The 11,739-nt window shown below is 55.8% G+C and overlaps 2 protein-coding genes across 3 annotated transcripts; one reads left to right on the plus strand and one right to left on the minus strand.

Moving 5' to 3' along the window:
• Positions 1–2,633: 2,633 nt before the first annotated feature.
• CUNH16orf92 (chromosome unknown C16orf92 homolog) lies at positions 2,634–3,506 on the plus strand. Its single transcript, XM_041666118.1, has 4 exons — positions 2,634–2,703; positions 3,075–3,233; positions 3,304–3,391; positions 3,485–3,506. The coding sequence occupies exons 1-4, from the start codon at positions 2,634–2,636 to the stop codon at positions 3,504–3,506; spliced, it is 339 nt and encodes a 112-aa protein (XP_041522052.1).
• A 326-nt stretch (positions 3,507–3,832) lies between these two features.
• Tlcd3b (TLC domain containing 3B) lies at positions 3,833–11,334 on the minus strand. 2 transcript variants are annotated; one of them, XM_041665964.1, is made up of 5 exons: positions 11,244–11,334; positions 8,985–9,068; positions 6,395–6,629; positions 5,308–5,403; positions 3,833–4,831 (listed from the first exon to the last, which is right to left on the minus strand). In XM_041665964.1, the coding sequence occupies exons 1-5, from the start codon at positions 11,255–11,257 to the stop codon at positions 4,544–4,546; spliced, it is 717 nt and encodes a 238-aa protein (XP_041521898.1). In that variant the 5' UTR covers positions 11,258–11,334; the 3' UTR covers positions 3,833–4,543. The 2 variants fall into 2 exon arrangements, with proteins under 2 accessions (XP_041521898.1, XP_041521897.1); XM_041665963.1 differs by lacking the exon at positions 11,244–11,334 and adding an exon at positions 9,894–10,789.
• Between the last annotated feature and the right edge of the window lie 405 nt (positions 11,335–11,739).

The raw sequence follows: 11,739 nt of genomic DNA on the forward strand, positions 1-11,739 counted from the left end.
GAAATCATGCTCTATCTAAGCCATAAACTGAGCCCAGTGCAGCACATAGCAGGAGCCCTATACACTTTCTTTCTTTCTTCCTTCCTTCCTTTCTTTTTTTTTTTTTCTTCTTCGAGACAGCGTTTCTCTGCAGCTTTGGAGCCTGTCCTGGAACTAGCTCTTGTAGACCAGGCTGGCTTCAAACTCACAGAGATCCTCCTGCCTCTGCCTCCTGAGTGCTGGAATTAAAGGCGTGCAACACCACTGCCCGGTCTCCAGTACATTTTCTAATTAATGGTCAGACAGATGAAAGAATGGGAGATCTCCTTGAGGGGAAAGGGTCGCAACTGCCTTACTGACTGGCCGGTAAAATGGGGGTGGGTTTTTGTTTGTTTGTTTGTTTGTTTGTTTTTGTGCATTGATATTTTGCCTGCATGTATGTTGTCTGAGGGTATCAGATCTTAGAGATAGTTGTTAGCTACCATGTGGGTGCTGGGAATTGAACTCAGGTCCTCTGGAAGAGCAGTCAGTGCTTTTAACCACCGAACCATCTCTCCAACCCCAGGGGTTTTGTTGTTGGTTATGTGTATGTGGGTGGGCTGTGCATTTTTGTGGGGTCACATGCATAGAGGACAACAGGCATATTTCCTCAAGACTTCCCACTTTGGCTTCTTCCTCTTTTTTTTTCTTTTTTTTTTTTAAGGGTTTCGGTGTTGGTGCAGGCCTTTAATCCCAGCACTTGGGAGGCAGAGGCAGGTGGATCTCTGTGAGTTCAAGACCAGCCTGGTCTACAAGAGCTAGGAACTAGTTCCAGGACAGGCTCCAAAGCTACAGAGAAACCCTGTCTCGAAAAACAAAAAAACAAAACAAAACAAGCAGGGTTTCAGGGTTTCTCTGTAGCTTTGGAGCCTGTCCTGGAACTCGCTCTGTAGACCAGGCTGGCCTCGAACTCATGGAGTGTTGGGATTAAAGGCATGTGCTACCACCACCACCACCCGGCTTCCACTTTGGCTTCTTGTTTGTCTTTCTTAAGCAGTGTTGGGAGTTGGTAAAGCTGTTTTAATATAACTCAGAAGATCACACCTGAGTACACAGGCTTTTCAAGAATCACGAAGGTAAACCATGCCAGGTGTGGGTGCTATGCTATCCCCAGAGGGTAGCCTCTGCCTTTTTTTTTTTTTAAAGCAGGGCCTCTCATACATTTTTTTAAAAATTTCAAATGGGATCTTTCTATGTGTCCCTCCTGCTCTAACCTCCAGAGGTGGCATTTCGAGGTGTGCATCCCCTGCCTAGTTCTCTAGGTGTTTTTGTTGAGAAAATAAAAGCTGAACCAGATGTAGTGGTGCGCACTTTTAATCCCAGCAGGCAGAGGCAGGCGGATCTCTGTGAGCTCGAGGCCAGCCTGGTCTACAAGAGCTAGCTAGCTCCAGCACAGCCAAGGCTGCATGGTGAGACCCTGCCTCAAAAACAAAACAAAACAACAAAACAAGAAAGACAAGACAAGAAAAGCAGATCGTGGCAAGGTTCTTAGGTGGAAAACAGGTGGGTCGTCAGTGCGGGAAAGACAGAGGCGCCACCTAGGGGCCAAGCGGAGTAACAGAGTAGTTAGGAGTCTCAATAACAAGCGCAGGCACCGGAGCCACCAAGGAGACCCTGAAGTGTCCTTGGCCCGGGTGGGCTGGAATACATTTGTGATAGACAGGTCTAACTGCCAATCAGAGGCGAGCTACCTCTTACAACTCGGGAGGGGAGCGTAAGTCGCAATAAGGGAGTGACACCAGGAGGACTGTGGGAGCTAGAGGGGTGAGGCTGGGATGTGGGGGTGTGGTGTGGTGGTGGGTGCGCACACGTGCCAGCAATACCACCAACGGAGAAACTGACCTACGATGAGGTGAATCATCTAGATTCTTTTGAATGGCCACAAGACTAACCTTGGGATAAGCTGGGGGGAGTTCCCAGAACGACTCCTGACAGCCAGTCCCGAGAGAGGAACCTGCCTGCCGCACCCGGTGTGACTTGCAGGAGCGAGGGTAGCACGGAGGAGCACTGCTGCCACCTGGTGGGAAAGACTGCTATTTCTCCTGTTCCTCATCTCTGCGCTTCTGTCGCTGCTGAGCACTAAGACCAAGCCTGGAGATGTATGGATGCAGACCCCTGAATCTGGGGACAGAAGGCTAAGGGGAGCCCCAGATAGAAAAATGAACACCCGTGGGAAGCGTAGAGCCTCAGCGCACCTCTCTTCCCACTGCACACTGGTTTGCTCCTCCCTCTTAGGGCTTCTGCAAATTACATGAGCCAATCTGTGCAAATTTCTTGGCATTTTAATAAGCATTTGATAAACAACAGTTGTGGTTGGTCCAAAGGACAACTGGAGGTGTGTAGCCCACCCACTTCACCTCCCAAATACAGCTGCTGTACAAATACATTGTTGTATAGTCCCAGTAAGTTCTGGGACACCAGCCGGACGCCAGTGACCGCTTGACTGAACCCAAGGAGGCCTGTGTACACCACTGAGCTACATCCCCAGCCCCCCACCACATTGTATCAGTGCCATCCCCGAGGATGAGGCTCAGGGGGTTCTTCTGCGTCAGACTCTCGGAATGGCTCTGGCCTGTGACATCATAGAATCACAGAATTATAGCAGGGAAGGGGTTATGGAGCTGTGGCAGTGGGTGCCTGTGTGCCTGTGGATGGGGATGACTGAGCTGGGGGCTGTAGAGACAGGTGGGAAGCTGGGCTCGGGAACGGCAGGAGTGAAGGAGGCTTGAGAATAAGGAGGCAGCTTGGCTGTGATCAGGAGGCCAGCCCAGCCCCAGGCCTTTCTCCCTTCCCCTCCCCTTCCTTTACCTTCCCCTCCCCTCCCTCGTTCTTGCCAAGCGATAGGATTAGAACCGGGAGCCAAGGCACTTGGGCAGGCTTTTCTCTTCCATTCTGCATCCAGGTGCTACCCTCCCCGTCTCAGACATGGTGGGCATCTAATAGGAGCTCACCCAGCCCAGGCAACAAAAGGAGCAGGGCCCTGAGTTTGCCTGGCTTCTCGGGTAGGCACAATGGGCCCGAGGGACTCTTGTCACAGATTTTGCTTTGGTTCTTAGCACCCAGAAGAGTTGGCACCGATGCCTCAATACCAGAAGCCAACTCCGGGCTCTTTGTAGACAGGCCTGACTTCTTTGATTACCCAGACTCAGACCAAGCTAGCCTTTTTGCTGTGGCCCAGTTTATTGGAGAGAAACCTGTGACCTTTGTAAGGACAGGTATGAACTGCCTTGATAGAGGGGCCTGCCTCCCAGCAGGACCTGGGAGAACTCTGCTCTTGTCTGGCAGATTCCGGCCCTGGGCTCTTTCAGCACATTCTGGTGGGCGCATTGCTTTTGGCCTTCTTCCTCTTCCTTCTGCAGTTCTGCATGCACGTGTGAGTCCTGTCTCCATGCCCTGCCCTACCCCTTCCCGAGAACGCAGGTCTCCTATGAGCCCTCCCCATTTGATCTCTCTCCACACTCCTCAGGAGCTTCCAGAAAGGGGCCTGAGGAGCCAGACAGGAGCCCTGGATTCTGCTGTGTGCTACGCATCTACTGGTCTTCTGTTGAGAAATAAAGGCAGTGCCTCCTTCCTTCCTGGCTGCCGCAGTGACCCTTTCTGTGGCCATCCACTCCCCATCCCCTCCTCCTTCCTTGACTGCCCAGTGACCCTCTTATGTGTCCATTCACACCTCCCCTTCCTCCCAGGCTGTCAGTGATCCTCCCTGTGGCCATCCACCCCATGCCCATGCCCTCCTTCCTTCCTCTATGTATCTATCCCCTTACCTCCTCCCTTTCCAGCCCCCAAAAAGTGGACCCGAGAGCCTTGCTGGCGTTCACGAAGATCGTCTTTATTAGCGGTCTGTAAAAGCACCTCCCAGGGTCTGTGACCCCAGACCGGAGGAAGCCATGAGAGATCTGTAGCACCAGGGACAAGCCAGGGCCCGAGGGCGAAATGTGCAGCCTAAGAAGGGGCTGGCGCCCTTGCCTGCCCCCAGGGTTGCTCAGCACTGGGAAGGTTGTAAGGGAGCCTTCACCTTCCTCCCCCTACCCCAACAAATCAGAGACAGGCGAAAAAATAAATAAGGTTCCTCACATCGGTCTCTGCAGGAAGGAACTGTAGGGGTCACCTGCCCACATGGGATGAGTTAGGGTGTCTTCTCTCTCCCAGGTGATGGGGAGCAGGGAGGGATTTGCAGCAGCGGAGCTGGGATGTCCTTAGCAGCGGGGCTTACCCCCTTGTCCCTTGACACCTTGGTCCCACTGAGCCCAGCTCTCCAGACCTCAGTACAATGTCTGACACTCCCACTTCCCTTCCTTCTGTTAGCACAGAGGCCGAAAGAAGCTCTTCATCCCGGTCCGGTCCCCTCTCTCCCTGCCTTCCACTCCTCCGACCTCAGCTCCTGAGGGTATTTAGCTCCTCCCTGTTCTGAGTCTTTCTGTCTTGGGGTTGTCAAGGCAAGGGACTCCTGGCTCTCACCCCCAACCCACTGGCCCCAAAGCCCTGTCTCCGCGGGGCTGGGGAGGAGGGCTCCCAAGCCCCAGCCTCAGTCCTGAGTCTGACAGGGAGAGGGTGGTGGGGGACCTCGGGGTCGGAAGAGGCGGCAGGCCCCGCGGCAAATGAGGAAGAACCAGTACAGCTGGGGTGCGAGGAGCAGCGCGGCGCCCAGGTTGACGTGGGCCGGGATGGCCAGGGGCACGGAGAGCAGGGGCAGGCCGGCATGGCGCCCGTAGGCCCAATACAGGTAGGGGAAGAGCAGCACCCGGCAACACAGGAAGCTGAGCAGCATCAGGGCGCCGTTCACCTTGTGCAGCAACGTGTGCTGTTGCTTGTACTGTGGACAGAGCAGCATGGCAGGGCAGGGAGAGCCCTCTCCTTGCCCGGTCCCACAGCTACCTGCCCTCCATGCCGCCTATGGCTCCTCCCACACCGAGCCAGTGCTCTTATTCTTGGTCTTATTCTTTTTGTTGTTTTGTTTTCAAGACAAGGTTTCTCTGTGCAAACACTCCCGGCTGTCCTGGGAACTCACTTTGTAGACCAGGCTGGCCTCGAGCTCACAGGAATCCATCTGCTTCTGCCTCCCAAGTGTTGGGATTAAAGGCATGCACCACCGCCACACCACCCAGCCTTATTCTTGCTATGTAGCCCAGGCAAGTCCCAAATTCATGATCTTCCTGCCTCAGTCTTCCTAGTGCTAGGGCTGTAGGCACACACCAGCATGCTGGGAGGTTGCATGATCTTTGGAGGATTCCCTAAAGTCCCCGGCCGTGTCCACCCCACGGGCCCTCAGGCCCTCAGATCCACTCTCACCTGGATGAGGATCTTGCCCAGGCAGACGAAGGGCGTGCTCACTTCGGCCATCAACATGCAGCCCAGAAAGAAATCCCCCTTGCCCTGCCGCCACACCTGAGGGAAAAGACAAGGCCTGAGGAGCTGTGTCTGCATGCCTGGCTCCTGTCACCTTCAGAGACTCGTGTGTGTATGTGTTTATGTGTGTATGCACATGTGTGCAGGCATGAATGTAAAGGCCAGAGATCAATTTCCTCAATTGCTCTCTGTCTTACTGTTTTGAGGCAGGGTCTCTCACCAACCCAGGGATTCAGTCACTTGGTTGGTCTAGCCAGCGAGCCCCACTTCACTGCTTTCACTCCCCCAGAGCTGGGATTAAGCCCAGCTTTTCAAAAAGACTCAGGCCGTTGTGCTTGAGAACAATTATTGTATCTTCTCTCAGCCCTATTGTCAAACCCCACCCCCTCTCTCTGAGACAGGGTTTCTCTGTATAGCCAAAGACCGTCCTGGAACTCACTCTGTAGACCAGGCTGGCCTCAAACTCACAGAGATCCACCTGCCTCTGCCTCCCGAGTGCTGGGATTAAAGGCATGCGCCACCACCGCCTGGCAGCTTTTTCTTTTGTAAGACAAGAGTCTCATGTACCCCGGACCAGCTTCAAACCCACTGTGGAGCTGAGGGCGACTTTAAACTTCCTGTCTTCTCACTTCCACTCTCAGGAGCTGTCTGGCCTTACAAAATGCTGGGGATTAAACCTGGGGCTTCACACATGCTGCAGAAACACTGTCAGCGGAGCTACCTCCTCTGCCCAGAGAGACATGTCGTCCTGGAATTTGAGTGCTCTGAGGGCACTGCCAAGCAGGGGTACTGCCTGTTTTACAAGTCTCTGGCTTAGGAAGGCTTGCCTCACACCACAAGGAAGGACAACCTCCCAGACTGTAGCACTACAGACTGACTTGGAGCTCCTGAGGTCCAGGTAGAATGCTGCACAGGAAACCCACCCTAAACCCCACTACCCGGGACCTCTGTGTTGCAGTGCTGGCATGCTGGGGCACAGCAGCTTTTCGCAGCCACCCCAGCTCTCCTGACTCCAGGAGGGAGGACTCACCACCGAGAGTGGGAAGCACACCAGCACCATGGCCGCGTGGTGGAGCACCATGAGGAACTCCTTGTGCAGGTAGCCGCGGACCACGGCCCAGGTGCTGCCCAGGGCTCTGGGCGTCCCGTCTTCCCCTCCGTGCCCTTTGACCTGATGTTTGTGCCAATGGCAGAGGAACATGGCGTAGATGTCATAGATGAAGTAAGGAACCGCAAACTGTGTGTAGGCCGAGGACAGCCAGTGCCTGCAGGGAGGAGAAAGGGAAGAGGAAGCAGACAGGTTGGAGGGGAGCAGGATGCTTAATGGGAGTGAGCTAGCATCCCCGGGGGCTCTCAGAACAAACCCCAAGGCTTGAGTTGCAGATGCCAGAGTTGAAGGCTGTTAAAGGTGGGGATCCACCACTTAGCTTCTGAGGTTTGGGCAGACCTCACAACCCACCATGTCTCTGTCCTTTTCTCTCCAAGGGTCATTGCTTCTTACCCTCCACCCACCCCTGCCTCTGCAGTGTCGTAGGGAGAGGAGACCAGAGTGCTGGCGATCGTGAGCATTGAGGAGAATGAGATGCGGGCAGGTACAAAGATGGCCCCAGTTAGCACTTCCAAGCACCGTAGCGATCCCGTGGCCCAGCACCAGCTGATGCGACAGCTTCTCACATGCCAGGCACTACGCGGGTACTTAAATCTTTACACAGCGGCAAGTCGGTCACTGCTCGTGAAACCCTGTGTCACGGAGAGGCTAAGTGATACAGCCAAGGGAGAACCACAGAAGTCCTTGCCATCAGCCCCACTGTCTCAAGAAGGTTAGAGAAAGGTTGGAGCCCATCCCTAGTGAAGCAGAGGGCCATCATGGCAGCTAGCCTTAGCTCTGAGATGGTGTGCCTATTGTTAGTTCAGGTCCGGCCAGCAGTAAAGAGAAAATGCTGAGCAAAGATGCCAAGATGAGAGAAAGTTCTACAGACTTTGGAGTAAACAAATACGGGAAGCACAAGAACAGGCAACGCTGCGCTTTTTCTCTTGAGTCAGCACTGAGGCTTTCTCAAGGCCAGGAGTCCTCAGGCGGGCCTGGGGTGGGGGTGGGAGATAGACGGAGCAGAGCAAAAGCCAACTGGACTGGCCAGCGTACACCAAGTGAGGGTTCTGGAGAGGGAGAACTGAGGGTACAGACTGGCTGGGGATGGGGTGAGCACAAAATAGCCCCAGCTTGCCCAGGCTGGCTGGCTTGGAAGTGAGGAGCAGCTCACCTTCAAAAGGACCCACATTGCAATGGTGTAGGGGAATGTGGCCCAGAGTCACGTAGGGAGGGATGGGGAGAGGCTTTGGCAAGAGATAGAGAGCAGAAATACTGGCAGGATCCAACCATGCTCAGAGAAGACTCGGAGCCTGCCTAGGGATGTGCTGGAAGAATGGTCTCACGGGACTCTGGGCTATGGGGGAGCCAGAGGGGCTCAGGCTCCTGAGCTGATAAGTGAGGTGTCAGATTCTATCTCTGCTCTGTCAGCAATTAGATGCTCAGAAGCAAGAACAGCTGTTGCCCCGGATTAGCCCCGACCCTCCCACCTACCTGAGGATTAAAGGGGGAACAGGGTCAAGACGGGGCTAGGGGGTAGGAACGCAAGAGCCAAAAGGTGGCCTCTAGGTGGGAACAGGTGAGGAGGAACTTCCTGGTGCCCAGGCTCCTTTTGGACCCTCTGACTGCGGAAGGCATTCGGAGAGGGCAAGCTGGAGTCAAGTCACGGAGAAGGATCCTGAGAGTTAAAGCCCTGAACCATGGAGCCAAGAACTGTTCTAGGCACTTAGCGCTCAATGCCTCCAGGCAGAAGCCCCTCTGGGGAAGGATGTGACCTCACTCTAGGGCTTAGGAGGAGAGAACTCACTCACTGGAAAAAGAGACAAATAGACACCAGAAGGCGGATGGAGACCAGGGTCACCCAGACAATGTCCCCTGAGGCTCAGAGGACACCACAGAAGGGCAGAAGAGCCAGAAAGTATGAGTGAAACTGTCCTGAGCACACGGCAAGCTTGCAGCCGCCCACCGCCAGCTAAAAATGGGCGGATCAGCACCACGGACAGGGCCAGTGTTTTCCCCTTCACCCTCCTCCAGCCCCACCTTTCAGGCCTGGACCTTTTTGGCAAGCACCAAACACTGCAGTCGCTGCCAGTGCCAAATTTTGGCCTCTTCACCCTACTCCCGCCCCCACTGCCTGACCCTCGGTGGACTTATGTCATCTCTTTCTCTTCCCCCTGAGACAACCGGACTCCAGAAGTTGAGAGATGAGCCTGGCCTGGTGAGGAGGCACTCAGGGAGGTTCTGGATGGAAACAGAGTCTGAGGGATGCAAGAGTTGATTGGCACTCAGAACTCATGACAGGAGGCCGGGAAGCTGCCTGGGAATTACTTTGAGGAGTTTCTTTGGTACCCACCCCTGCTTCCTTGCTTCTGACCTTTAGGACAGGGTCCGATAAATTTATCCCTGGTATTGAGTTGCAATAATCACATGAACTTGCGTGGGCCCAAGTTCAGGGACCACTACAGATCTGGGGGACCCTGGTTCCCACACCTCTGCTGCTGGGGCATGGCAGATTTGGTCATGGGGCACTTACTGGTCGTCAATGATGTGCTTGCAGGAGGTGGAGACTATGTAGCCAGCTGTGGAGGCCATGATGGCTTGGACAGAGGACACCAGCCTAGGGAGACAGAAGGAGGGAAAATAAGGCGTGTGCCTCCATTTCTCTTCTTGCTGCCACAGTGGACCCTGTGCTTCTCGGGGCCATTTCTCGTCAGCTTCCCCCCAAGCCACGCTCTCTCGCTATTGCTTTCAGTGAAGCCACGCTTAGCTGCGATCCCTCAGTTCCCGCCTCTCCAAGCCTTCTTCACTCCTAGTTTGTGACAGTAGAGTCTCCTTCCTCCCAGGACACCAGGGAGATCATTCTGAGGTGAGCCAGTGCTGGGAATGGCTAACAGTGAGGTCTCTCCCTGGGGAGGGGGGAAGGGACCCGTGAGGGACACAGGAGTCCCCAGTTGCTCCTGCACCGTTTGGTTACCCCGTCACTATGCTGCTCATACCTACAGTAACTGGCCCCACAGTGACCCCAAGCACCCCCGCCACTTTCCCACTATTTCCTTGACTGTTTCCATGGTCCTCTTCCTGATGGCCCTATTCTGGGGATATACAAGTTTCCCCATCTACTTCTCTGTGCCTTGACCCGCAAACACTAGCCCCGAAAAGCGCGATCTCGCCCCTTGACTTGCTCCTTGTATCTTGTGGGACTCTTTGGTCACATGCTGGCCTGCTTTAGAGGGTGGGAGAGGGACAAGCAAGATCAAGCTGGATAGTAGACCAGATGGCCGAGTTTCAATGAGGTCTCGGGGGACGGTGAGGTCCAAGGTGGGAAGGAAGCTTGCATCTAAACCTCCCCACTGCTGCAGAGCCCAGGGAGGTGCTGAGGCCCCTTCCCCAGGAAGCCTGTTTGGGGGAGAGAGGCTGAACTCAGGGAAGGCATGCCATTTACCTGGCGGAGACAATGACAGCATCGGCTTCCTCCCAGCGCAGCTGGGGCAGCCTCTGGAGCGTGTTCTTGGATAAGAGGAAGAGTCCGGGGAACACCACCCCCCCAGCCACCATTGGGGTGAGCATGGTGACTTGGACCCAGGCAGGGAGACCAGAGGGGCCAGAAAGGACAAGAAAGCCAAACTGAGGGAGTCAGAGGTGGAGAAGGGATGGCAAGCCAGAGAAGGAGAGAGAAAGAGGGAAGGGGAGGCACAAAGGGGCCAGGGCGGGGACAGGATGGGACAAGAGGGCTAGTCCAGGGCAAGGGAGAAAGGGATTTCAATGAGACTGGGGACACAGAAAGAAAGCTAGCTAGGCAGAGTAGAGAGGGGGTGGGAGGATGCCAGTGAGAGGGATGGGAAGAGACGACCAAGGGAGGACCTGGTGAGAGGACCAAGCAGGAGAGGGGACAGGAGGAGGAGGAGGAGGATGCAGTTGGGGGAGGGGAGGGAGAGCCGCGGCAGGTGGGGGGGCTTACGTGGAGAGGCTGGGAGGGCCCAAGGAGGCGGGGGGGGGGGGGGATGATGGTGCCAGCCCAGAAAAAGGGAGGGTGGGAAGGACCGAGGCAAGCCGAGAGCAGCCGGGCAACTGGTCACCAGTCAACGCGGCTCTCCCGCCACCACAGGCCACCACCGCCTCCTCCTGCTGCTGCCACAGCCCCAATGCCCTGTGCGGACACTGCACATGGCATGGCAGAGTTGGTGCCCAGCCCCCTGCCCCCTCTGTGAGGAGGGGGAGGGGGAGGGGAAGCCACCAGCTTAGGGAGGGTGGGAGAGGGGGAGGGAAATGATGGCACCGACCAGACACCAAGAAACCGGACCTGCGGCAGCTTTGTCTCCCATGCAGCTCTGAGCCACAGCCGCGGCTGCGACAGAGATGGGGGGGGGGGGGACAGGGAAAGAGGGAGGGGGAGGCCCTTAAAGAGACAGCAGCTGCAGCGCAGGGGGCTGCTAGGGACCAGAACTAGGGGAGAGATGGCTCTTCTCTTGGGAAAGAAGGTGGCCCCGGACTCCTTTGGCTGGCAGGGCGTTCTGAGCCCCTTTCCCATCAGTACTTTGGAAATGTCTGGCACCCCCTCCTGCCAAGGCTTATAAACATTAATGTGTGTCCCTCAGTGACCTGCAGGGATCTCAGCTCAGGGGTGCCCACTCCAGCTGAGAAGATTCCCCGGGGAAGGCAGCCCAAGTAGGTGGGGCCTCTTGCTTTGCCCGAAGGGAACACTGAAGCATGGCTGGGAACACAACGGCCGCACAGTGCCCTTCAGAGCCAGAGGCCCCCCCTTCTCCAGTCAGGAGTGGAAACTCACACGCACCCGGCACCTCCCATGTCCTCCGTCTCCCTCTGTCTCGTGTCCTTGCCTCACTGTGGGGACAGCACCAGGCTTCTAGAGGTCAGGAAATGGTCCTGAGGGGTGAGCCCACATCGCCAGGGTCAGAAAGTTAAGAAGGACTAGGAACAGGGCTAAGGGGGGATGAAGGTTCATTATCAGAGCCCGTGCCAGCAACGCTGGCACTAGGGTTAAAGGCATAGTGGCTCCTCGTGTGCTCCTAGCAGTGTGACACACAAGGGACCCATGCAGGAGGATCTCACGTGAAAGCTAGCCTGGGCTACAGGGAAAGTGCCAACCTCGGGGAGAGGGGAATGAGAGTGGGCCTGAGAGAAAGAAGATGCTGCCTTGGAAGCCCCTGTGTCTCCATGGAAGCCAGATCCCTTCCTCAGACTGCGCGGCCTCCTGGGTTCCCTTCTCCTGCTGCCTTGGCTCCCTTTCTCCTGCCACTCCCCAGAACAGTCTATGAAGGAGGAAGAGC

The sequence above is a fragment of the Microtus oregoni genome, unplaced genomic scaffold (assembly GCF_018167655.1).
Source record: "Microtus oregoni isolate MIOR12 unplaced genomic scaffold, Mior012 000016F_ref0000370, whole genome shotgun sequence".
Taxonomy (NCBI): Eukaryota; Metazoa; Chordata; class Mammalia; order Rodentia; family Cricetidae; genus Microtus; species Microtus oregoni.

What these genes read in the sequence shown, in the direction of transcription:
- CUNH16orf92 (XM_041666118.1), top strand. Translation starts at nt 2,634, where the DNA reads ATGGAGCTGTGGCAGTGGGTGCCTGTGTGCCTGTGGATGGGGATGACT. An exon ending in GCTGGGGGCTGTAGAGACAG is followed by an intron (nt 2,704 to 3,074) that starts GTGGGAAGCTGG and finishes TTTGGTTCTTAG; the next exon opens with CACCCAGAAGAGTTGGCACC. An exon ending in TGTGACCTTTGTAAGGACAG is followed by an intron (nt 3,234 to 3,303) that starts GTATGAACTGCC and finishes CTTGTCTGGCAG; the next exon opens with ATTCCGGCCCTGGGCTCTTT.
- Tlcd3b (XM_041665963.1), bottom strand. Translation starts at nt 10,018, where the DNA reads ATGCTCACCCCAATGGTGGCTGGGGGGGTGGTGTTCCCCGGACTCTTC. An exon ending in AAGCACATCATTGACGACCA is followed by an intron (nt 6,630 to 8,984) that starts GTAAGTGCCCCA and finishes TCCTCCCTGCAG; the next exon opens with GCACTGGCTGTCCTCGGCCT. An exon ending in TGTGCTTCCCACTCTCGGTG is followed by an intron (nt 5,404 to 6,394) that starts GTGAGTCCTCCC and finishes CTTTTCCCTCAG; the next exon opens with GTGTGGCGGCAGGGCAAGGG.